At 46.1% G+C, this 22,899-nt stretch overlaps 1 protein-coding gene across 1 annotated transcript in view; it reads left to right on the top strand.

Moving 5' to 3' along the window:
- EPHB1 (EPH receptor B1) overlaps positions 1-22,899 on the top strand; it is a 436,638-nt gene that overhangs the window by 140,932 nt on the left and 272,807 nt on the right. The window contains exon 3 of the mRNA XM_032265843.1: positions 17,197-17,878. Within this exon, the coding sequence (XP_032121734.1) occupies positions 17,197-17,878 (682 nt within the window). The remainder of the gene's footprint in view (positions 1-17,196; positions 17,879-22,899) is intronic.

The following is a 22,899-nucleotide window of genomic DNA, read 5'->3' as shown; positions in this document are numbered from 1 at the left end:
AGGAGATGGAAGGCGACGGCCACGAGATTCAGATGCTGCTCTGGGAAGAGACTCCAGGACCCTGCATGGGTGGAGCTACCTTGATGGATCCCCAGGGGAGGAGAGCTGGGCCAGATGAGCAGTGAGGCCACGGCTCTGCCTGGCTTCGTCGCTGGTGGTTGTCCTCATGGGGCTTTTCTATCAGACTGTTTTTGTGGGCTTGTGTATGCACATAACAGGAAGGTGAATAGAATGCCACAGATGACCCGTGTTGTAGAGTAGGATATCAGTTATTACACTGATAGCAGAAATATATTGGATGTGACTTTGTGTGTGTGTGGTATGATTGCGTGCAGGGGAGTGGGAAAGAGAAGAGAGAGAGAGAAGCTTCTCTAGCTTGCTGTATTAGACAACTTTGGGAGTTGTGGTGGTTCACCAGAACCTTACTGTCTGGCAGATTTATTTTCTTGCTCTTGGAAATGGCTCATGGACTCATTCATCAAAAGAGCAGAGACACTTCTGTCCACAGACTCTGGGAGGGAATTCCAGAGGTTACCGAAGCCCAACTTCGCCCTCTTGGAGAAATGCTTAACTCTTCTTGGGGCAGACAGGTGTCTTTCCACTTCTCTAAAACCTTCCCCATGAGGACAGTTCCCCCACTATATCCCTTGTCTCAATCTTGGAAACCTTTATGCAACTGGCAGGTGAGCCTGAGGACTGACCCACTGATGACAGCTCTTACCAAATGGCTCTCCATTGGCAGGAGGGGACACAGGGCTCCTGACACAGGCACTGGGATGGAGCTGAGGGGCGTCAGCGTTGCCCTGACAGCCTGAACTCGCAGCACTCCCACTGGTGGCCTTGGCGAAGGAAAGGCACATAAAGCAAAGCATTAGAAGGAAAGTGAGGATAAGATGAACAGGAGGAAAACAGGTGAAGAAGGGAGGATCAGGGTTGTCAGAAGAAATGTGAGGGCTCTAGACCTGGTTCCAGGAAGGAGGAACTTAGCCTCTGCAGGAACAGGGTCACCCTGGGCCTTTGGCCTTACTCCCAGTTATTGGCAAATTGTTAGAATAAGTTGGCCAAAATCCCACTGTACTTTCAGTAGCATGAAGGATCATGCCCAGGATTTGAGATCTGATGTCCTGGGCTTATTCCCATTTCTGCTAAGTTTTTTAACCTCTTTAAACCCATATGCTGCCTTTATAACATGGGTAATATGAGATCTTATCTGTGGAGTGATTGGGATTTCATTGTTTTGATCTTTTTCGATCTAGCTGATGTCAGCCGTGTAAACTGTAAGGCTCAGTGCAGTATCACTTGCCTGGACTAGTACTAGTGGTAACAATGAGTCTTGTTGGAAAGACCTACCTTGCATGGGATGAGAATGAGAATGATAAAGCAGGGCCCCTGGAGACACAAGATCAACATGTTAGGTTGCGATTCTCACGTGAACAACGTCAGAGAGCACACCCTATTATTAATAACAGTGTTATTATTAATAATGATAACTATTACACTAATCATCACCATTAATTACAAACCAACTGTGTGCCAGGCATCAAACTTTACGTGTATGACCTCACTTCCAACCAGGACCCTACAAGGAAGGAAGGTAGCATCTCTCTCATTTTGTGGACTGGTCCCTGAGGCTCAGAGCCATTATCCAAAGTTCCAGGACAGGATAGGGGTGTCACTGAGACTGACTCCAGTCTTGTCTGACCACAAAGCTTATTTTGGTATCTTTGCCCCTGAAGGAGCGTGAGGAGAGGAACTCAGACTGATAGACTGAGAGACCAGAGAATGGGGTTGGGGTGGGAGGAGTGGGAATGAGGAAGGGCAAATGTTCAAAAAGAAAAAGGGTAGCTTTTTAAAGTAACAAACCAGTGAGTTGTGCACATGATAAGCAGCTGATAAATCATTTTTTAAAGCAAGCTGTATGGGGGAGGTAGTTTGTGAAGTGTGGGATTGGGGCATCAAAGAGTAGCAAGTCCAAGAGGAGCCTGGAGCAGGTGAGCCCTGGCCAGAGATCCACAAGGGGATACAGGGGTGCCTGTGTATGTCCAACTCCAGTTGGTGATGGAGGAGCCCAGGAGGATTCCCTCCCACCCCCTTGGTCCTTACAAGTGTTCAGGAAGTGAGAAGTCCTGGGAAGGGAAGGGAGACCTGTGAGGGGCTCCAGGGTGCTCCTTTGTCCCATCCATTGTCCTCAGTGTCAGTGGGGCTGAACATGCCCCTCCTCCATTTGAGATACTGCTCTGCCGACAGAAGGGGCTGGGGTCCCATGGTGGCACATCCACCTGGGTGACCCAGGTGGGCAGTGTTTCAAGTGGTGGGGACCTGTGTATGACTGGCCATATCTTTATGGGGGCTGACCGCGGGATGCAAATGCAGGGAAAGCCAGACTGATCTCTCCCTTTTGGAGCAGTCCTGGTGCCAGCTGAAGGTAATGGTGGCCCCACTGTGTGCATTGCTGGTCTGAGCATAACTGTCATGAAAGGCTTAATCTGGGAGCTGAATTTTAAAGGGGACATTGGAAAAATCAGAGTGTGTCTATTGGGGTTAACCAGGGATCTTGTCTTTCAAAGAATATTCTTGCACCTGGGAAGCCAAGTCCAGGAGGCAAAGGAATAGAATAATTTTTCTCCATGGAGGCAGAGTTTTCTGCAGGCGTCCTTAGGACCAAGCTCCAGCATCCAAAGTCCCAGGAAAAAAGCGGTCTCCTGAAGTGGATCACACATGGTGGCCACAGTCTCACCCAATTGGGAGAACACACAGGGTGTGGTGGGGGTGTCCTTTCTTGAGGCCAGATGTGGCTTTTTTTCACCAGGAGACTGGGAACTTCCTCCATACTGAGAATGGGAATGAAGCCAAGAGCTCCTGCCAGAGGCCCCGCCCCTTCCTTCTCCCAGGGCTGGCTCTCTCATCTCCAAGATGGCTTTGGCTGGCCCCAGCCAGCATGACTCACACTCAGTCAAAACTTCCCAAGTGCATGGAATGAGGAGCCCATTTCCCTAGGCTGTAACCCAGCATGATGGGCCAGCTTGAGGCTGGCCTCTGCTACACATTCTGAGCAGACATTCCGCCAAGCTGAAGGGAAATGCCATCAGTCTCTCCCAGGGGTGACTCTCTGTTCTTCCATCAGTGGAGTCCAGGCCTGGGCATAGCAGTATTAAGCAGCTGGGGCCTGGGGCCTGGGGCCTGCAGTTCCCACCCCTGCCTTGTTCGACAAGGCCATGTTGGGCAGCAGTGAGAACCACATTCAATCGACAGCTTAAGATAATCACATGTGTGAGGCACTGTAATAATGGCAGCTGAATACCCTGCCACCGTTGCCATAGTGACCAGCCAAGCACTGGTTCCCTCCTTTTTTTTTCCTTTCTTGTTTTCTGGACCTCCTTGTTATAGGGCTGGCTGGTGGGGTGGGCGATGAGTTGGGGAAATGGGAAAGGAGGAAAGGGGGAGGGGAGATCCAGGAGGGGCAGCCCATTATACTCCCTTTAAATACCCCAGCTGGAGGTGTTTTAAATCTCAACAGAGACAGAGAGAAACAGTGTCTTAATCCCTAGCTCCCTGTGAATTATTTAAAGGGATCTTGTCAGAAGGATGAATTTGTCACTGTTGCAGTGTCAACAGCAGCAGCAGCTGTCATAATGGCAGAGGACCCCACTCCAGGCAGGGCCTGGTACGCAGTGCTGCTGCCTGGTGGAGGTTACAGTAGCCCAGGGGAGTATAGATAGGGAGCCCCTGCCCAGACCCAAGCCTGCAGTATTTTCTCTGGCATGCTGGCAGAAACCTGGGTGTGAAAAATGCCAGAATATAAAGGGGTGTGTGCCTTTTAGACCTTGTGCCCTGCTGGCCTTGCCCTCTAGTAGTGTGGCTCTGTAGCCACAGGGTCTTTAAGCAGTGGACAGAGCTGACCAGTGCCCACATGGCCTTCCAGTGGTATGCACACCCGAGTGAGGGCCACGGCCAGCACCTCAGCTGCCAGCACTTGCACACCTACACCCATGCTCGCATGTATCAATGATAGATGCACAGGTACCAACAGACAGACAGGAGAGAGTCGTAGATCGTATACATCGTGGAGGGAGAGCAGAATGTCGAGAAAAAAATAACTAATGTGCACTCAGAGAGAAGCTAAGTGTGTGTCCCCAGAGGGATATTCATGATAACTGGCTCGAAAGGGGCTCTTACTGGTGTTTAATTACCTTGCAAGCTTAAGTCACGTTTAATCTTCACGATTGCCTCATGAGATAGGTACTATTAGGTACTACCCTGGTTGCAGAGGACGAAGTCGAGGCTCAGAGAAGTTTAAAGACTTGCCCATGGTCAGGCATCTGGGTGGGGCTGAGTCCAGAGCCTGTGAACTTAACCCTGTGCTAAGATGAGGATCCCCATGATTCTGGGCTGGCCAAGATTAGAGCAGTGCTGTTTTTAAACCCTCAGCCCGTTTTTGATCTTCACAAAACACTCCTTTGTAGCAATCTGAATATACTCTGCTTGGGGCCATTTCTTCCACCTTGACCTTGTTATAGTATTTTCTGCATTTCTCTACCATCCAAGATTTTGTGGAGCTCTGCTCTTAAATATTGCTTTGGGAAACAATGTTCGTATATGTTTGTGATATTCCAGTTATCACATTGGGAACAATGTTTGTATATGTTTGTGATTTTCCAGTTATGTCCCTCACCCCCATCCCCTTGCTGTGATGCATTTCTGGGAGGGCATCCTTGCTGCAATTTCACAGTTTAGGGAATTCATTGCTTCGTACTGCTGCAATATGGAAGCCCTTCCAAGGCACCGGGCTTTCAGAAACAGCCCCCAGTCCTGAGTCAGTCACCTTCCTTATTGGAATACAGCATCAGGCCATGGTAATGAATGGGGTGGCAGGCATTTCTGTCCTCCCAGCCCAGCACATCTGGGAGGTAAATCAAGCATAGGGGGAGGTAAGCTGGTGCTCGCAGCCCTCAGGGGAGCCGCTGAGCAAATCGCCGCCTTGGTTGGTTGGTGTACTAAATGGTAGATCCCTCTGGGCTTGTAGGAATTTATGCCCCATGGACCACATTTCACATTTTAATTAGCCCTCTAGCTTGTCTAATATCCAAGCTCTTTCAGGCTTAGTCTACTGTCTACACAGGAGCTTTGTCCTTGGTGATTGGTGGGGAAAGCTTGGCAGTGGTGACTCCAGCCCAGCCCTGAGCATCTGCTACCCCGAAGAGTCTTTCTCCTCCTGTGGGCTCTGTGAAGTTGTTGCTGCCCAGGCTCCAGTGGGCTTCTTGTTCAGAGGGGCAGCCATTTTCTCTGCTTGGGCAATGGCAGGAAAGCTCCATTATGGTCCCACAGGGCATGGTGGCCGCAACTGTTTGCAAAATAGCAACTTCCCCCAACAGCAGTTTGTGCCCAAAAGCAGACTGTTGAATGGGACCAGAGCCTGTAACATGTGTCCAATTTTGTCTCTTGTGGCCTGAGCTGGTGGCTGACAGTGGTCCAGGGATTGCTGGCTCCAGAGAAGAGAGCCTATGATGAAACACCTCAGAGGAAGCCCTGGAGATTCCCGGAGGGAAAGGGAAGGAGACTGCTGGTTGTTTCTGTCTCTGTAAGGAGAGGGAGCTTAGCCTTTTAGTTTCTGCATTCTGCTGACCAAAGGGTAGGACTATTTGTATAGGATGTAGATGATTTCCACACCCTGGTGACTCAGCTGGAGGTGGATCCTGAGGTTAACGTAATCATGATGATGATGATGATGATGATAATGGTAATAATTGGTGCTCAGTGAATGTGCAGGCACAGCACTAGATGAACTCCTTCCACGGTCTTTCAGTCTTCACATTACCCTGCAAAGTAAATAGTATTTTGCAAATGGGGGAAACTGAAGCTCAGAAAGTTGTCTGTGATCACAGAGCTGTAACTGGCAGAGGTGGGGTTTGCCTGCCCTGGCAACCTCTCCAGCCTCATCTCTTTCAGTGTTTCTCTTGCTGTTTAATCTTCTGTAGTCACACTGGCATCCTGGCTTTCTCAGCAATGGGGAAGGCACCTGGTTGCCCTCGGGAACTTGTTCTGGCTGTCCTCTGTGCCTGGGATGCTCCTCCCTCATGTTCCCGCCAGTCTAGCTCCTCGGTTTCATTCAGATCTCAGCTCAAAGGGAGATCTTCCCTGAAGACCCCACTGCCAGCTGTCACTCTGTTTCCTTTCTTGCTTCTTAGGAGTAGTTAATGCTACCTGACTTTACATTATTCATTAGTTCATTTGTTTATCCTTTGGTTAACTCTACTAGAATATAAGGTCCATGGGAGCAGGGACTTTGTCTCTTATTTACTGCTGTTTCACCAACTTCTAGAATACTGCTTGGGGCTGCTGTAGTAGATGTTTGATTCTTTATTAAATAAATGAGATAAATGAGCTGGGTTTGAAACAAATCAGAATAGCTAGAATATTGTTAGGCTAATAGAGGCCGAAAAGCGTATTTCAATTATTTCTATTCCTGTCTTAAATAAAGGTGTCCAGAGGAAGTGCCCCTCTCCCGCCAGGCCCTGTAGCAATGGTTTAGAAATGGTTTATTTGTGGAGGTTATAATGACGCAGCATCATGGTAGTCATTGGGCATTCTTAGAGGTGTGGTCCTGGTGTGGGGCGGGGGACGTTGCAGCAGTCCGGGAAGGGGCCAGCTATCAAAAATCTTTCCAGAACTCTATGCTTAGAACTGTCTTCAGAGACACACAGAGTGGAATCAGCTCAAATCTCTTTAACCTCATTTTATAATGTCTCTTCATTTTGACTAGTACTATCATTTCTTAGTTTGCTCCTCCATCACATTAATCAGACTTGGCTCCAAATGACCTTTGCCTGTTTCTGAAATTGGAGCATAAAGAATGTGTCAGAGTTTCTGAAGGTTGTCCTAGAAGGTAGTGTAGATTGACCAATGGGTAGAGCCCATGGCAATGATTTTGAAAGGGAAACAGTTTATACAGATGAATGAGTGTTGATAGCATGCTTTATATAGGCGCTCGCGTGCACGTGTGTGCGCACACACATACACACACACACCCCCACACACACCACACACAATCAGCCGACTGCAGATAGTCAATATGCACTGTCCAAATGTCAACAGACACTCTAGCAATAGATCTGCAAGCTCTGACTTCCAATAAGCAAGTCTAATAAACCTAGATCTTGGAGAGACCTAAAAGCGTCTTTCTCATACATCAAAGTCATGGTCTGAAAGCCTGAACAAGTACTTTCTAATGGCTGTCATTGTTTCCTTTATTATGCTTATCTCAAGGACAGGTGGTCCATTTGTGTCAATAATAGTGCTCTTTCAAAGCCTGTTAATAATCTGTTGGTTGCGCAAGGTTGATTTGTTTCTTCCTTTCACAAAGACAGGTTAGCCAGGTGGCACCTGCAGTAAAAAAGGGAGAGAAGTGAAAGAACAGGACAGGGCCCTGCGTATTGCCTCAACCTTCCAGGATATTTTGAGGACTTGTCACTGGGAATATGGAGTGATACCCAACACAGTCCCAGCCTGTAGGATTGGGTTTATGTGGGAGACGGATTTGTAATTTAGAAAACTTACATGAGCAGGGGAATTAAGGAGAATGACTAGAAGCATTACTTGGAGGGTAAAGAGAATTCAATGGCGAAACAGGAGAGGACTGAATAGAAGAGCTATGAAGGAGATAGGAGACATGAAATTTGAGCTTTAACCTCCTATGATGAGGAGCAAAACAAAGTGGAGAGGGCAGAGTCTAGATTGCTTCCTCGGTATCTGGTACTGTGTGGTTGAGGTCCTGTTCTCAGACACAGGTGAGACTGCATCAGAACTGAAAAGAGCAAGGTGGTGCATCTTAGGTATTTAGCAGGAGGCATCGAGCAGGCAGCAGGATATACAAGTCTGGGGTGTTGGGGAGAGGTCAGGTTGGTGTTGGACTCCGTGGTGGTTGAAGCCTTGTATGTGGATGAGATCACCTAGGACAGAAAGTGTGATGAAAATGGAGTGGATTTCACTGGTCCCAGATGTTACTGAATAAAATGGTGTTCTGTAATTCCAGTGTTGTGAAGCTAAATGCATGGAATTATTTTGCTTGTTGAAATGAACTAATAAATTAGTCAAAACTTAATTCCCTGTCCTCAAGGAACTCAAAGCCTGGTAGCAGAAACCAAAGTCACACACATGAAGCAATTAAAGGATAGTTCAAAACAGTGTATAATCAAATGCTAAATTGTGTGGAATAAACTCAATCATGCTTTATGCATTCAGAGAAATGGTAGATGAATCTAAGCCAGGGAAGGCATTATGGAGGAAATAAGACTGGAGCCACCCCGGAGGAAGGTGCAGCAAAGAGAGTCCAGCCCTGCCATGGATCCGCCGCCTGACTTGAGGCCCGCTATTGAATGTCTCTGGGCCTCAATTTGCCCATTTGTCAACAAAAAGTCTTGACTAACATGGTTTAGAATGGCTTCCGAGCCACGTCTGCTTTTCTCTGGCTCAGTTCAAATAGTATGGGGGTGAGGTAGAAGAAGGGTCAGTCACAACATCAGCAGCAACGTTCAGGGCATGGGCTGTGTCCAGCTGTGAGAGGATAAGGCCCTGCTTTGGGCCCTTGACATCTCTTGCCCTGTCTGTTGTCACCATGTTCTGACCAGGGCATGAGGTGATGCCAGCCCTAGTGCATCGGTCATGGAAATGTAAGAGACAGGCCAGATGGGGGGGATATGGATTGTTCTGGAAGAAATGGCACATTGTGGTGATGAAATGGGTGTGTTAAACATGGGGAGCACTTTTGGCCTTTTGATTACCTGATTGACCTCCAGGTTGGAAAATCCAGTGGTCCTGGAATGGGGTTCTGAGCCTAAGATTCTGATACTGTCTTTGGACCACACCCTGATACTCCCAGGCCCTTAGTCACAGTGATAGGGATGCTTCCTTGGCCACCTAGCTTCCCCAGATGCCACCTTTGCCTCAACTTAGGCATCATTCACAACAAATTTGATTGAATGAATAATTGGCACTTGGGATACAGGGACAAAGGTGTAAGAAGGCCATCCAAGGTACAGAGGATAGAATGAGCAGGGCATGAAGTCACCATGAACAAGCTACTTGTGGATAATGGAGACCATGTCAGCATTGTTGGGATTTTGAGGTGTGGGCTGGACCAGATGACAGAGGGATTTTATTCCAAAGCCACAAAAAGGTATTATTTACCTGCAATAAATTCACTCATTTTAAGTCTACTAAAATTTTAATCAATTCAGTAATTTTGGGTAAATTTATAGAATGTGTAACCCATCACCACAATCTCATTTTAGAACAGTTTTATCACTCCTCACAAAATTTCTTTTTGCCAATTTGTAGTCACTTCCCATTTTCTTCTCTGACCCCAGACAAATACTAACCTACCTCTCTCTCTCTGTAGATTTGCCTCTTCTGAACACTTAATGTGTTTAGAATCACACAATATGTGGTCTTTTGAGACACACAGCTTTCCTCACTTAGCATAACATTTTAGAGGTTCATCATGCTGCTGTGCCTACCAGTACTTCATTCTTTTTTATTTCTCACTAGTTTCCATTGTACAGGCACATTACATTTTGTTTATGCATTCACCAGTTGACAGCAAAGGGTCTTAGGTGACATATTAAGGAGTCCAGCTGAGTCCAGTTCAAGAAAGGAGGATAACAGTCAGATTAGCATGCAGCAAGTATAAAGCTTACTCCTCATATAAAGATGTACACGAAATGTCCTATACCTTATTTTCTTTTAGTCTAATTGTTTCAGATTCTGAGTCCCCTATGCTACTGGTTGGTGAAGAGTTCAATCTCTTTGAGACACTGTTGGTTTTTCTTTTTTTTATTATTTATTTATTTTTAATTTTTATTTTTTTTTCCATTTATTTTATTGCATTTTAGGTTTTGGGGTACACGTGAAGAACATGCAAGATTGTTGCATAGGTACACACGTGGCAGTGTGATTTGCTGCCTTCCTCCCCATCACCTACATCTGGCATCTCTCTCCTTGCTATCTCTCCCCAACTCCCCACCCCCCACCATCCCTCCCCTATTTCCCTGCAACTGACCCCAGTGTGTAGTGCTCCCCTCCCTGTGTCCATGTGTTCTCATTGTTCAACACCCACCTATGAGTGAGAACATGTGGTGTTTGATCTTCTGCTTTTCTGTCAGTTTGCTGAGAATGATGGTTTCCAGGCTCATCCATGTCCCTACAAAGGACACAAACTCATCGTTTTTGATGGCTGCGTAATATTCCATGGTGTATATGTGCCACATTTTCCCTGTCCAGTCTATCATCATGGGCATTTGGGTTGGTTCCAGGTCTTTGCTATTGTAAACAGTGCTGCAATGAACATTTGTGTGCACGTGTCCTTATATTAGAACGATTTATAATCCTTTGGATATATACCCAGTAATGGGTTTTCTTTCCATTAGGACTATGCTCCCAGAGGTCACAGATTCTGAGAAGGTTACTATATTGTCCAAAGGCCAGTGGTCCACTCTAGGTTTTCTGGATATGAATAAAGCTCTGGAGGTGGCGGTGGCGGCAGTTGATAACTTTGTGTATACCTAATTTCACATAGATAGAAGTCTATCTGAGAAATTATCCCGGAAGTGGAATTGCTGGGTCAAAGGTGTATGTAGTTATAATTTTGATAAATAAAACTAACATTTTTATAGACATTGTACAAATTTGATATTCTTCCATTTGTGTATCAGAATTCTTATCGCCCATATCCTCTCCAACACAGTGTGCTATCACACTTTTGTTCTTTGACATCCCCTAAAAGTGTCATAATGTGGCAAAGCAACAACTCACACTTTACAAAGAGTGAGATTTAGTATCTTTTCATATATTTAAGAGTTATATCTGTGTCTTTGTTAGTGAACAGTTTGTTGATACTCTTTGCTCAATTTTCTATTTTGTTGTTGACATTTGGGTTCTCTTTATATATTGGGGGATATTAACACTTTATTTGTGGTATGTGACAATTTTTTTTCTATCAGGTTTTCTTCTTTCCCCCTTTTAACTTTGCTTATGGCTATTTCTGTCATGCCGGTTTTTAAACTTGTATAGAACTGAATTTATCAATATGTTTATGGCTTCTGAGTTTCATGTCGCAGTTAGTATACACAAATTGTCTCCATGGTTTCTTTTAGTATATTTGTAGTTTCATTTTTAATGTTTAAATCTTTGATTTGCCAGAAATTTATTCTGGAGTAAGCTATAAGTATGAAACAAAAGTTTCATTTTTTTTTCCCAGATGGTCACCTAGTTATCACTGCAATTTAAAAAAATGATTTACATTTTTCGTATTGAATTCCGTTTTGGCCCACACGTCAAGTATTGAGGGAAGCTACTTAATTGATTTCTAAAAGATTTCACTGGTTTATACTTCTACCACTAAGCTTGGTCAGTACTCTTTTTCCCACTTTCTTACCAAGGCTTGACATTTTATCTTTTTAACTTTTTGCACACCTGATAAGCAAATCATGATATTTTGCTGTTGTTTTAATGGGAGGAGATAATTACAGGAAGGAATACAAGAGGCAACATGTGAAATGCCTAGAAGTGGAGGCTAAGAAGCAGTCCCTGAATGGAGACCTTTAGGAAATTGGCTTTGGGGCAGGCGGTCAGAACACGTTGCCAGAACTGGAGCCAGCACAGGCTTTCGGTAAAAGACATTTCATCCTGAATAGGAAATTGGGCATCTACAGTGTAGTACATGCAAAACTGGTAAAATTCCCCCTTTTTTTAAGGAAAGAGAGAGGGAAGAGGTGAAGAATCAGCATTTCTAAGGATCTGGGAAGCCCAAAGCCTGGTTGGCGAGGCAGGACTGATGCCTGAAAGAGTGTTCAGGGGACACATGGCTGTTTGAGTCTGGTCTGTTCCCCCAAACGTGGCTCAGTGAAGGTCTAGAGATTCTTTCCTGAAGCATCTTTTCAGTTTTTACTGGTCTGTTCTACCATCATCTCTTGCCTGCACACCCACAATGACCTCCAATTGTCCTGCCGATATACTCAGGCTGCCCTTCAAACCAGTCTCTATAGTGTGTCAGAGGGAGCTTTTAAAAGCTCAGCTCTGATCACCTGTGTTTTTTCTCCCTAACTCATCAACAACTTCTTGTTACACGGAGGATTAAATTCAAAATTCTCAGCTGGATTCATCTTCTTCCAGCTTCTTATGGCTCGTTGTCACACAGCTTTCATTCCTCAATGGCACCAGGCCACTTTTCCCACCACGAGACCTTTGTACCTGCCATTCCTGGGCCCAGATGCTCTGCTTCTGCTCAGCTCCCAGAAGGCACATACTTTTCCTGGCTAACTTCTATCTAACTGTTCCCTCTCAGCTTGGAGGGTGATATTGTTTGAATGTTTGTCTCTTCCTAATCTCATATTAAAGCATGATCTCCAGTGTTGGAGGTGGGGCCTAGCAGAAGGTGTTTGGGTCATGGCAGGGGATCCCTCATGAATGGCTTGATGCCCTCCTTTTGGTAACGAGTGAGTCTCACTCTGTTAGTTCACACGGAAGCTGGTGGTTTAAAAGAACCTGGCATCTCTCTTGCTCCCCCTCTCCCCATATGGCACACCTGCCCCTCCTTCGCCTTCTTCCATGATTGGAAACTTCCTGAAGCCTCACCAGAAGTAGATCCCGGTGCCATGTTTCTTGTACAGGCTGCAGAGCTGTAAGCCAGATAAACCTCTTTTCTCCATAAATTACCCAGCCCCAGGTATTCCTTTATAGCAACATAAAATGGACTCATACAGAGGGTCTTTCCTGACAATCTTCTGTATATCCGTTGCATCCCCTTTCTTGGCTCCCTGTAATTTTGCCTCACAGCAGTTAACACAAATGTAATTATTTAGTTATTTTAATAACAATTTTCTAATTTCTGTTTCTCTCACTAGATTATAAGCTTCATATTGTTATATCCCCAGTGGCTAATGGGATGCCTGGCACAAACCTAACATTCAGTAGACATTTTTTTTTCCATTGATGAATGAATGAGGCATAAATATAAAGCAATGAGACTGATTCCAAATATCATAAACGAATGATACGTTTGTCTCTCTCTGTTGGGGATGCTGTTCTACCCTCATCTCGATTAACCTAAATCTTTTCTTTCATCGAGGACCCCAGTTCTAATTACCACTTGCTGTGGAAAGTATGTGTACCTCCTACTTTGTGAAGCCTACTCTGATCACTTATTTCTTCAACCCCTGCAGAGCTTTTGCTGAGAGAAGAAGGATGAAAGAGGGAAAGAAATTAATGGGAAGCTCTATGATGGCCTTTTTCCAACAACAGGGAGTTATTTTCCTTTCTCCGCATTTCCTTCTACTCTTTCCCTTTGAATATGCAGCTGAATTTCCTCTAATTAGCTTAGATCACTCCTTTAGGAGCTGTCATGGAATCAATTAGATCTGTAGAATTTTACAACTCTGGGTCACCCAGAGTTGTAATGATTCTCCATTTTACAGATGAGAAAACTGAGGCCCAGAGAGGTTAATGTTGGAAACAATGACTTCTGCTGGGCCTTATAATACCAATCAGCGTCATTTTCTAAGGTAAGTGTTCTCAATATCCCAGCTCCATGAGAGTAGAAATCCTCATGCTGCTTATTTTATTGCTCTGTTACAAAGACTAGAGTACAGTGGTGCGAGCATGGCTTACTGCAGCCTTGACCTCCTGGGCTCAGACGATCCTCCCGCTTCAGCCTCCCGAACTGCTGGTTCTACAGGCACAAGCCGCCAATCTTGGTTAATCTTTTTTTATTTTTATAGAGATGAGGTCTCTCTATGTTGCCCATTCTGGTCTTGAGTCCTAGGCTCTAGCAATCCTCCCACTTCACCTTCCAAAGTGCTAGAATTATAGGCCTAAGACACTGCACCTGGCCTCAATTTGCTTATTTAAATACCTCCTGGTATTAACTGTTTCAGTGCTAAAGTGAAGCCCATATGATAGGCTTCCATTGTGCTCCCACAGCAGAACTCCATTAGTCTTGGATGGGTCAAGAACTCTGGCTGTGACCATATGCCCACTCTAAATGGGGCCACATGCTTCACGTGTACATTGACAGAGGGACCCCACATGTGTACTGAGACCTAACTGGAATAATGGGTCGTGAGACCTGTTGTATTTCAACAATTGCAGAACAGAAAAAAAAAATTCCTTTTCTCAAAAGTCATATAGGTTCAACTGAGAAAATGTTGTTTTATAACAGCCATGGAAAGGGAGGGACATCTAAAAATTGGATCTGAAACATTGTCAGTGACTTCTCGCTCGTTGAAAAATAAACAGGCAAGCAGAACATAACTTTAATAAACACATTTAATAGAATAAAACGTAGTGTTCAAGAAGGCAGAAAAAGTGGTTATTTTACATCTAGACAATCAATATGAAATTAAGCGAAACCCACGTGAGGTTCAACAGTGTGCATTTACACTCCGTGCAGGCCACAGAGGTGAGATCTCTCTCCCGTGGTGGCCACAGGGGGTCACATGGGGCCTGGGCGGAGGTCCATGTGCGGGGCACAAGGCATGCTGTGAAGGAGCTGTATGGACTGTGGATGTGCCAATCCAGGGATGTGCTGCAGCCCCCTCAGAGCTCACTCACTCCTGGAGGAGGTAGATGCCCTCGGGTCAGTGTGCACAGGTTCTTACCTGCTGTATGGAGGATGTACTGGCGTGCCACAATATGCTATCTAATTCAGCCATGGGATTTTCAAGAGCTGGAGTATCTCAGACATAGAATAACAAAAAGCCATCCCAGGTAGAAAGCACAGCATGAGAACAGGCTTGGAACTTGGAAACAGAGTTGTGAGTTTGGGGATGTTGGTCCTTGGCATTGCTGAAGGTAGAGTGGAGTGGGGAGAGATGCGTCATTTTCTCTTTATAAAGAGAGGTGGGTCATGAATAGTGTGGTTGGAGATCAAGTGAAAGGTGAAGTGCTGAGTGGTTCTTGGCCTGGAGCTGATACTGTCCAGGGCAGAATCATGATGGCCTATGTGTCCCAGAACTGCTGCAAGGATACTGGCAGGAGCTGATCTGTTGGTGAGGGACTGGCAGAACTTCAAGTTGGTGAGGCAGCTGGCATTCTGGGAGTCCTGGGAGAGGCTGGGGACCAGGAAGACCCTGGATAGACTGCAGTTTAGGTGCCTTGGTAGCAGAGGCCCAGACAGCAGGAGTGACCATGAGTGAGGTTACTTTACAGACTTGGGCATGCAGGGTCAGCTCTTGACATGTCCATTTCCCCACCTCTCCACACCATGCCTGTTTTTTGGTTTCCTTTACACAAGTTTAGAGGGCAGCCTTGCTTCTATCCTCCTTCCTCCACAGGGGCCTTACTCCTTGCAAGAAGCAATTGCAGTATATTTTCCATGCACACATAATTGGCTTTTAGCTCTGTTAATGAAGAATTCCAGTCTAGATAAAGTCCACCACTGTAAATAATAAGCAATTAGCGCAATATTCAAAGATGCTGGCAGGATTTGGTTACCTTGATCACCACTGCTAAATAGTCTAAATAGTCAGAATCTTAATTCATTTTCACTTTAGGAAGTTTAATTTTTTCTCTCTATTTTTTTATTCTAAGCAAACAGAATACAAGTTTAAATCTATTCCTGGAAATACCCTCAGTTCTTGAGGCCAGGATCTGGAGCACTCCCAGATGTGGGCAACTTCTTCCTTTTTTCCAAGCACAAAAAAGCATGACCCAGCAACTTTTCTTTGATCCCTTTCCCAGAAAGCCCAGTTAAGGGAGCCATGCCTTTAAAGGCCTCTCCCCACTCCCCTCCAGCCCTCATTGCCTGCTTTTGAAATAATCTACAAGTTCTTAAGTGAATTTCTTTGCCCATTCAAAGTACTTCCTACTAGTTCCTCCCAATCTCTTTTAGCTGTATGAGCATGAGTAAGCTGCATGATATCTTTTCATCTGTAAATTGGGGATAATAATACCTAGTTCTGAAAGTTGTTGAGAATAGTGAAAGACATCCCTTTATACATGTGGTGTTCTTCTCTCTTATTTCAATCTACAGGGCTGCTATAAATGGGAGCTCACTTTACTAATGTGAATCATGTTTGTCTCTCCCTTAAGAAATTTTCATTACTCCCTAAAGTAGCACCCTCCAACATTTTCCTTCGTCATAGCCTTGCCTGAAACTTGCACACAATAGAACTTTACTTGCTTCATTAAAGGTTCTTAGCAGCCTCCAATTTTACCAGTTTTATAGTCTAGGTCTTTGTGTTAGTCCACTCTTGCATTGCTATAAAGAAACACCTGAGCTGAGTAATTTTTAAAGAAAAGAGATTTAACTTGTTCACAGTTCTGTAGGCTGTACGTGAAGAATAGTGCTAGTATCCCCTTCTGGTAAGGGCCTCAGGAAGCTTTCACTTATGGCAGGTGGCAAAGGGGAGCCAGCATGTCACATGGTAAGAGATGGAGCAAGAGAGAGAGAAGTAGGAGGTCCCGATTCTTTTAAGCAGCCAGATCTCATGTGAACTTACTCATCACCAAAGGGATGGTTTTAAACCATTCATGAGGGATCTGCCTCCATGATCAAATCACCTCCCACCAGGCCCCACCAACATTGGGAATCACATTTCAACATGAGATTTGGATGGGAGAAACATCCAAACCTTATCAGTCCTTCAAAGAGATTGATGTTCTCACAAAGAGAAGGTTTGTGAGAATTTAAGTTTGTTGAGAATCTCTGAAAAGCTTTAAATTCATGTGCTTTTCAGACATATAAAGTAATTTCACCATAATAAATTAGGTTCAGAGATGGGGATTTCCAAGGTGTGGATGTCAAGTAATTGTACTCCTAATCAATAGATTGGCTTTTAGAGTAGCAACTGTGGAAGTGAGAAAGAAAGTCCCTGCCATCACATGGGCTGAAAGCTTCATGTTGTCCCCATGGATGTAATAAGCCAGTCACAAGATGAGCATTAAGGGTTAGGCAAGGGACAACTTTCTTGAATGAAGTGTGTTATATTTTGGCATGGGCTGCAGAGAAATATGAAGCTTTCTTATAAGGAGATCTTTAAAATCAAGTTGGGCTTGGATGTCTTCATTTCTCAAGTCAAGCTACTGGACTGGTGAGCTCTTAAGGCCCCTTAGCCCCAGGATTCTCCTCTGCTCTGCCTACTTTTTATATTCTCACTCTTTATTTTGTGTTTTTGCATGTGTGTACCTGTGGCCGGTTATGTACAGTGGGAAGAAGTCAGTGGCTACGATGAAAACCTGAACACCATCCGCACCTACCAGGTGTGCAATGTCTTCGAGCCCAACCAGAACAATTGGTTGCTCACCACCTTCATCAACCGGCGGGGGGCCCATCGCATCTACACAGAGATGCGCTTCACTGTGAGAGACTGCAGCAGCCTCCCTAATGTCCCAGGATCCTGCAAGGAGACCTTCAACTTGTATTATTATGAGACTGACTCTGTCATTGCTACCAAGAAGTCGGCCTTCTGGTCTGAGGCTCCCTACCTCAAAGTAGACACCATTGCTGCAGATGAGAGCTTCTCCCAGGTGGACTTTGGGGGAAGGCTGATGAAGGTAAACACGGAAGTCAGGAGCTTTGGGCCTCTTACTCGGAATGGTTTTTACCTCGCTTTTCAGGATTACGGAGCCTGTATGTCTCTTCTTTCTGTCCGTGTCTTCTTTAAAAAGTGTCCCAGCATTGTGCAAAATTTTGCAGTGTTTCCAGAGACCATGACAGGAGCAGAGAGCACATCTCTGGTGATTGCTCGGGGCACATGCATCCCCAACGCAGAAGAAGTGGACGTACCCATCAAACTCTACTGCAACGGGGATGGAGAATGGATGGTGCCCATTGGGCGGTGCACCTGCAAGCCTGGCTATGAGCCTGAGAACAGCGTGGCATGCAAGGGTAAGTTTTGGAGCCTCTGCTTCCTGCCCATCTAAGGCAGTGACAGATCTACAAGGTTTCCTTACCAATAGTTCTGGGTCATAAAGGAACAGAAAAGAGTCTAATGGCTTATTATAAAGCTCTGAGGACTCTCATTCCCAGTGCTAGGCCTGATGATTTTCCAATCATGTCCAACCAGATTGTCCATATTTATTATTCATAGTGAGAGGAAGATATGGGGGGCTTTCAAATGGTAAAATAATGGCCAGTCAGTAATATTTAGTGTTGAGTTTCTCTCTCTCCCCTCCCTCCCTCTCTCTCTTTCTGTCTCTCTCTCTCTCCCTCCCTCCCTCCCTCCTCTCTCTCTCTCTCTCCCTCTCTCATCCTGAATCCAGCCCTAAGTGCTGGGGCTGGAGAATTTGGAATTTGGGTTGCCATGGACAATTCACTCAAGGGTAATTGAGATGTGACTGAATTTGGAAAATATTTTAGTTCATTTCAGTCCAGCTCCCACAGCACTCAACTTGGTACTGAACTCATGTAGCTCATTAACTCAAAGCCCTCTGACTTGGCTGTCTTTCTCTAGGGGCTCAATGCCAGACCCTGGAAGGAGATGAAGCTATTGGAATGGGAATGGGGCTGTATCATGTGTTATATTAACTTTTGCTTCTACATGACACAGAGTGATGCAAACTTTGCAGTTTGAGAGTGTCAGGTTACTATGTGCTCATATTAGCCATTGCTAGCCCTAGAAAGCCCATATTCAACATGTGGCAATAAATGTGCTGAACTGGCTGCAGGCTCAGTCTGCTCTGGAAGTCAATAGAAGGATCTGGAGGCCCCACAGCTTATGCATTGTCTAAGTGCATGGGAGCTGAACGTGGGGGAATCCAGGCTCGGGGAAGAGAAGACTGCTTTCCCATATTAAATTTTGTTCAGAACCTTCAAAGGTCCTGATTCTTTTATGAAGGAAGCCTTCCTATATGTATCTCAGAAATGACTACCTTGATCTTAATGTACCCCTATGGTTGCTCTTAGTCCCTTGGGGCTCGGGGGATGTATTAGCAACTTATTCTCCATTGTGAGCCTCCTGCCAGCTGCCTTCTCTGATGTCACCCCCACCCTGCCTGAGCACCAGACCAGCCTATGCCAGTTTACTTCCCCAGTTACTTTGCTCCCCAGACACCTGCAGGGGAAATGCCAGGCACAGGCTTGTTAATGCCCATCAGCTCAGGAATCCTTTGGACTTGGCAAATTGCTTGGGCCAGAGCACTCACACAGCCTTTCTGAGGCCTGCTGAGAGCAGAGAGAGCTGTGTCTTTGTGTCTTTATTGGATTTCTTGGTTCTGGTACCCATGATGGATGGTGTGGAAATAGAGGAGAGAGAGCGCCAGATCCAGTGATGAATCAACATTGACAGTTTTAAAACCATCCCAGCCTGGTCCCACAGCCCTCCTCTTTGTCCCATTGGTTGGGAGGGTCACCGTCTTTGATATTTGTCAGGGTCTAAGTGGGGACCAAGGCACCAGGCTGCGTTCTTAAAGGTCCAGGTGCAGCAGCTGCCAGGCATGCTCGCAGCACATGGGTGGGTGATTTCTCTGGGCTTCAGAGGGCTGCTATACCACACTTGCTGGCTAGGGCACTCTCATTTTTCTCATTATATCCTAAGCAGAACAGCAGGAACCGGAGCAAGCATTGATTGGTTCTGATTTAATTGGGACTCTGGGAACAGGCTTTTATTTCTTTGGGCTAATTGGAACTTTTCTTTTAGAGGGTTCTGCTGTCCGTGTAGCTTGTCAGTTACCTCCTGTGGCTGTCCTGGGAGGGCCTGTGGGGACAAATATGCAAATCCAAATTGTTTCTTTCCATTTCCCCTTCCCAGTCTCAATCCCCTCCTGAGTTTTGTTGGACATTTCTAATCTCAAGCTATTGTGAACATGACTTGACTTTACAAGCTACTTATTGCAAACTCACTGGAGGGTAGAGGAAATTGGGAACCCATGGCACCATCACTTTGCCACTTCAGAGGCACAGGAAGCCACATTTTGATGATATTTCTGAGACTGGAGAGTGGCATCATGGGTCTTGTGGCCCAGCATCCTGGCTGAGCTCAGTGCCCTGGAAGGGAAGATAAGGCCCCTTGCCCATGTCTCGAGAACTTTCAACTGAATCCCCTGAAATCTTGCCCCTAACTCTGCTGGTAACTGGACACTGATGGCTGACAGGGGGACCTTTGGGCAAAAATGGTGATTTTGGGAAGACTCTGCGCTCTTTGGTGGGGGGTGGGAAGTGCATATGGAGGTACTTGTTGCTGGTCTCCATGGTGTGTCTTCAAGGGAAGGGTTTCCACTCACTTTGGTGCTCACAGAGTACTGCCAGATGGACACGGTGGCCATTCACAGTGGTTTTGGTGTAGCCCACTGAGCACAATCATTGTGAAGCCAGCAGCAGAGAGAATGGTGGATGACAGAGAATTACAGGTGAGACACAGTGAGCCTTCAACAGCTACTCTCTCCCAACACAGCCCCGAGAATTGATGTCCTCTGAGCCTGGTTGGGCCAAATGCTGATGCTTTTATGATTCATACAGTCGTGCTGATTTGATACATCTTTTCTGGTATGTGAAACTGGGACTTTGTAGGGTGGCAGAAAGAATAATCTCTCTGCTTCTGGCTCCATGCTATTTTTTTCTGGAAGAACAGACTTTCATTATGGCCAGGGAACTGCATTCTCTTGGCTTTCAGTTTGCTTCTGTGAAACCGTCTCCTGTCAAAGTCATGGTGACCAGTCGCTTGACTGTGCAGAGGCACCTGGAGACCAATTAGACAGCACAGCCAGCAAAGACTGGTCCTGGCCTAGAGCTGTTTCTGTCGCGAAGAGCCTGGGCGGTGAGAAGAGAATAGGTGAGAGGGGAGTAGAGGAAGCGGTGGGGAGAACTTGTGCATTAGGATGTGTGGCAAGCAGCTCATGCATTTTCTAGAGGGCTCCTTGGCCTAAGGCCTGTTCCTGACATCCTTTCTGTACACACAGACTGGTCCCATCAACAGAGTCACATCAGCCTGTTGACCTCATCTCACTAGTGACTCTGACCTCGTCATGCGTGTGTCTCTATAAAATTGTTAATTACTAGGAAAACGGCCCATCTACTCCAATTTCAAGTTGTGCTTATAGTGGAGCAGATTAATGAGAAATCATAGCTTTGTCCTTCCTTCTCCTCACTTCCGTGCTGAGGTTGGTGGCTAAGTCTATTCTCTGTGTAGGTCCCATACAGTCTGGCTCTTCCTGTGCCAGGGAGGCCAAGCTGGCTTTCATCGGACTCTCTTGCTCTCTGCTGTAGAGTCTAAAATATTGCCTTAGCTGAAGCTGGACTTCAAGGAGGAGGAGGAGGAGGAGGCTGGGGCTGTTGTTAGAAGGATCCTGGCAGGGGCAGGCTCCTTATCTGTATGTTAGTTGCTTGGGGGCTGCAGTATCCCACAGGGGTGTCCATGGAGGTGTCTCAGGTGCTGTGACAGCCTCTGAATGGCCAGACCCTAGCTGGAGCATGGTGCCTATGTGCCATGGATCCGTTCTGCCCCAGAGTGCTGCCTCAGGGCTCGGCTTTCCTTCCCAGGACGTAGTCCTCGGAGTTTCCAGAAGAAGCTGCTTCATTAGGCTGCCTCTTTAGCCACACTGGGGACTCAGAAAATAACAATGCTATGCGTAATTCTCCCTGCAATCCTCCCTTGCCTCTGCCCCTGCCTCAGGATGACCTTAGCTTTCTATTACAGAGGACACATGCTAACTTATGGTGCCCAGGCTTTTATTGTCTGGGGCTGTCATGCACAGGGGGTGCAGTGGATGAAAGAGGAGGGGGGTACACTTGGGTAGAAGAGACCTAACCTAGAGATAGGGGCTGGTTTTCATCTTGGCTCTGCTGTGAACTTGCTGTGTGGTTTTAGGTAAGTCCCTTTCCATTGACAGTCATATCTTCTCTGCCTATTTCTCAGAATGTGTGAAAATGGATATGAGAATATTTTATAAGCCATGCAGTGCTACATGTTGCTAGGTGTCATTGTCCTTAAGCTCTGAATCCCCCTTATTAAGAAAATAAGATTCTGGAATGAAGATGGCATGGGTTCCCCCATCCAGAGACACAGGTCAGCAGGAATCCTGAATTCCCAGTCATCACCTTCCTGCACCTGCCCAGGCCCAGTTCCATGACCATCAAGCAGTGACCCATGAAAACAGCACAGAGAAATAAGCCATTGTTCCTCAACTGATCAAAGGCCCAGTTAACATGTTTGAATGGTGTGGCTCACATGGCCTGCCTTGAGGCAGGCAGTCTTTGTGAAATGAAGGACCAAGTGGAGAGAGAAGATTCTCCAAGCCCGAGAGAGCCATGGTCTTCAGAACCCACAATTTTTGACCCCAGGGCAAGCATGAGAACCCTCAGAAAGGTTTTGCAAAGTGACATCCCCAGTTGCCTTTTCTCCAATGGTGATAAGTCTGGTATGTGGTCCAAACATGGGGATTTTTAAAACTCCAAGAACCCCAGCTCTAAGCAGCAGATCAGGACTGTGTATGTGGCCGGCATCCAGAAGAGAGGAGCCCCAGGGTGGTCAGTGAAGGTGTTCTTGGGTTTCTGGAATCTGTAGACAGGATGAACCTGGGTGCCTCAGGGAATGAAGAAGGAGTCAGAGAGGACTGCAGGAGCAGGCTGGCAGCTGCGTAGACCAAGAACAAGGCCACCAGGACGAAGTATCCAGAGCATCATTACCCCTTGAATAAAGGCTCGGGGCTGGGGAAAGCCGCACAGGGCAGCCCTGAACAACAGAATATCAACAAGATGGCGCAGCTAATATGAAGCCCAAGAAGGGCTCTTGGCAGGGAAAAGAGGGGGAGAATCTGAGGACTAACTATCCGGGTATTACAGAAACAAACTTCCCTACAGGTGACCAGCACCAGCTGGGTCCCTAGGTACTGTCTTAAGAACGCCAGGGGTGCCACTACTGCTCCCAGCAGCATGGTCCAATCTGCAGGATTCCTATTTTCTGCTCAGGCTTA

The sequence above is a fragment of the Sapajus apella genome, unplaced genomic scaffold (genome assembly GCF_009761245.1).
Source record: "Sapajus apella isolate SASKATOON/1434 unplaced genomic scaffold, GSC_monkey_1.0 scaffold4, whole genome shotgun sequence".
NCBI lineage: Eukaryota > Metazoa > Chordata > Mammalia > Primates > Cebidae > Sapajus > Sapajus apella.
The sequence above is the reverse complement of the archived record's forward strand: the minus strand, read 5'-3'. Positions and strand labels throughout refer to the sequence as shown.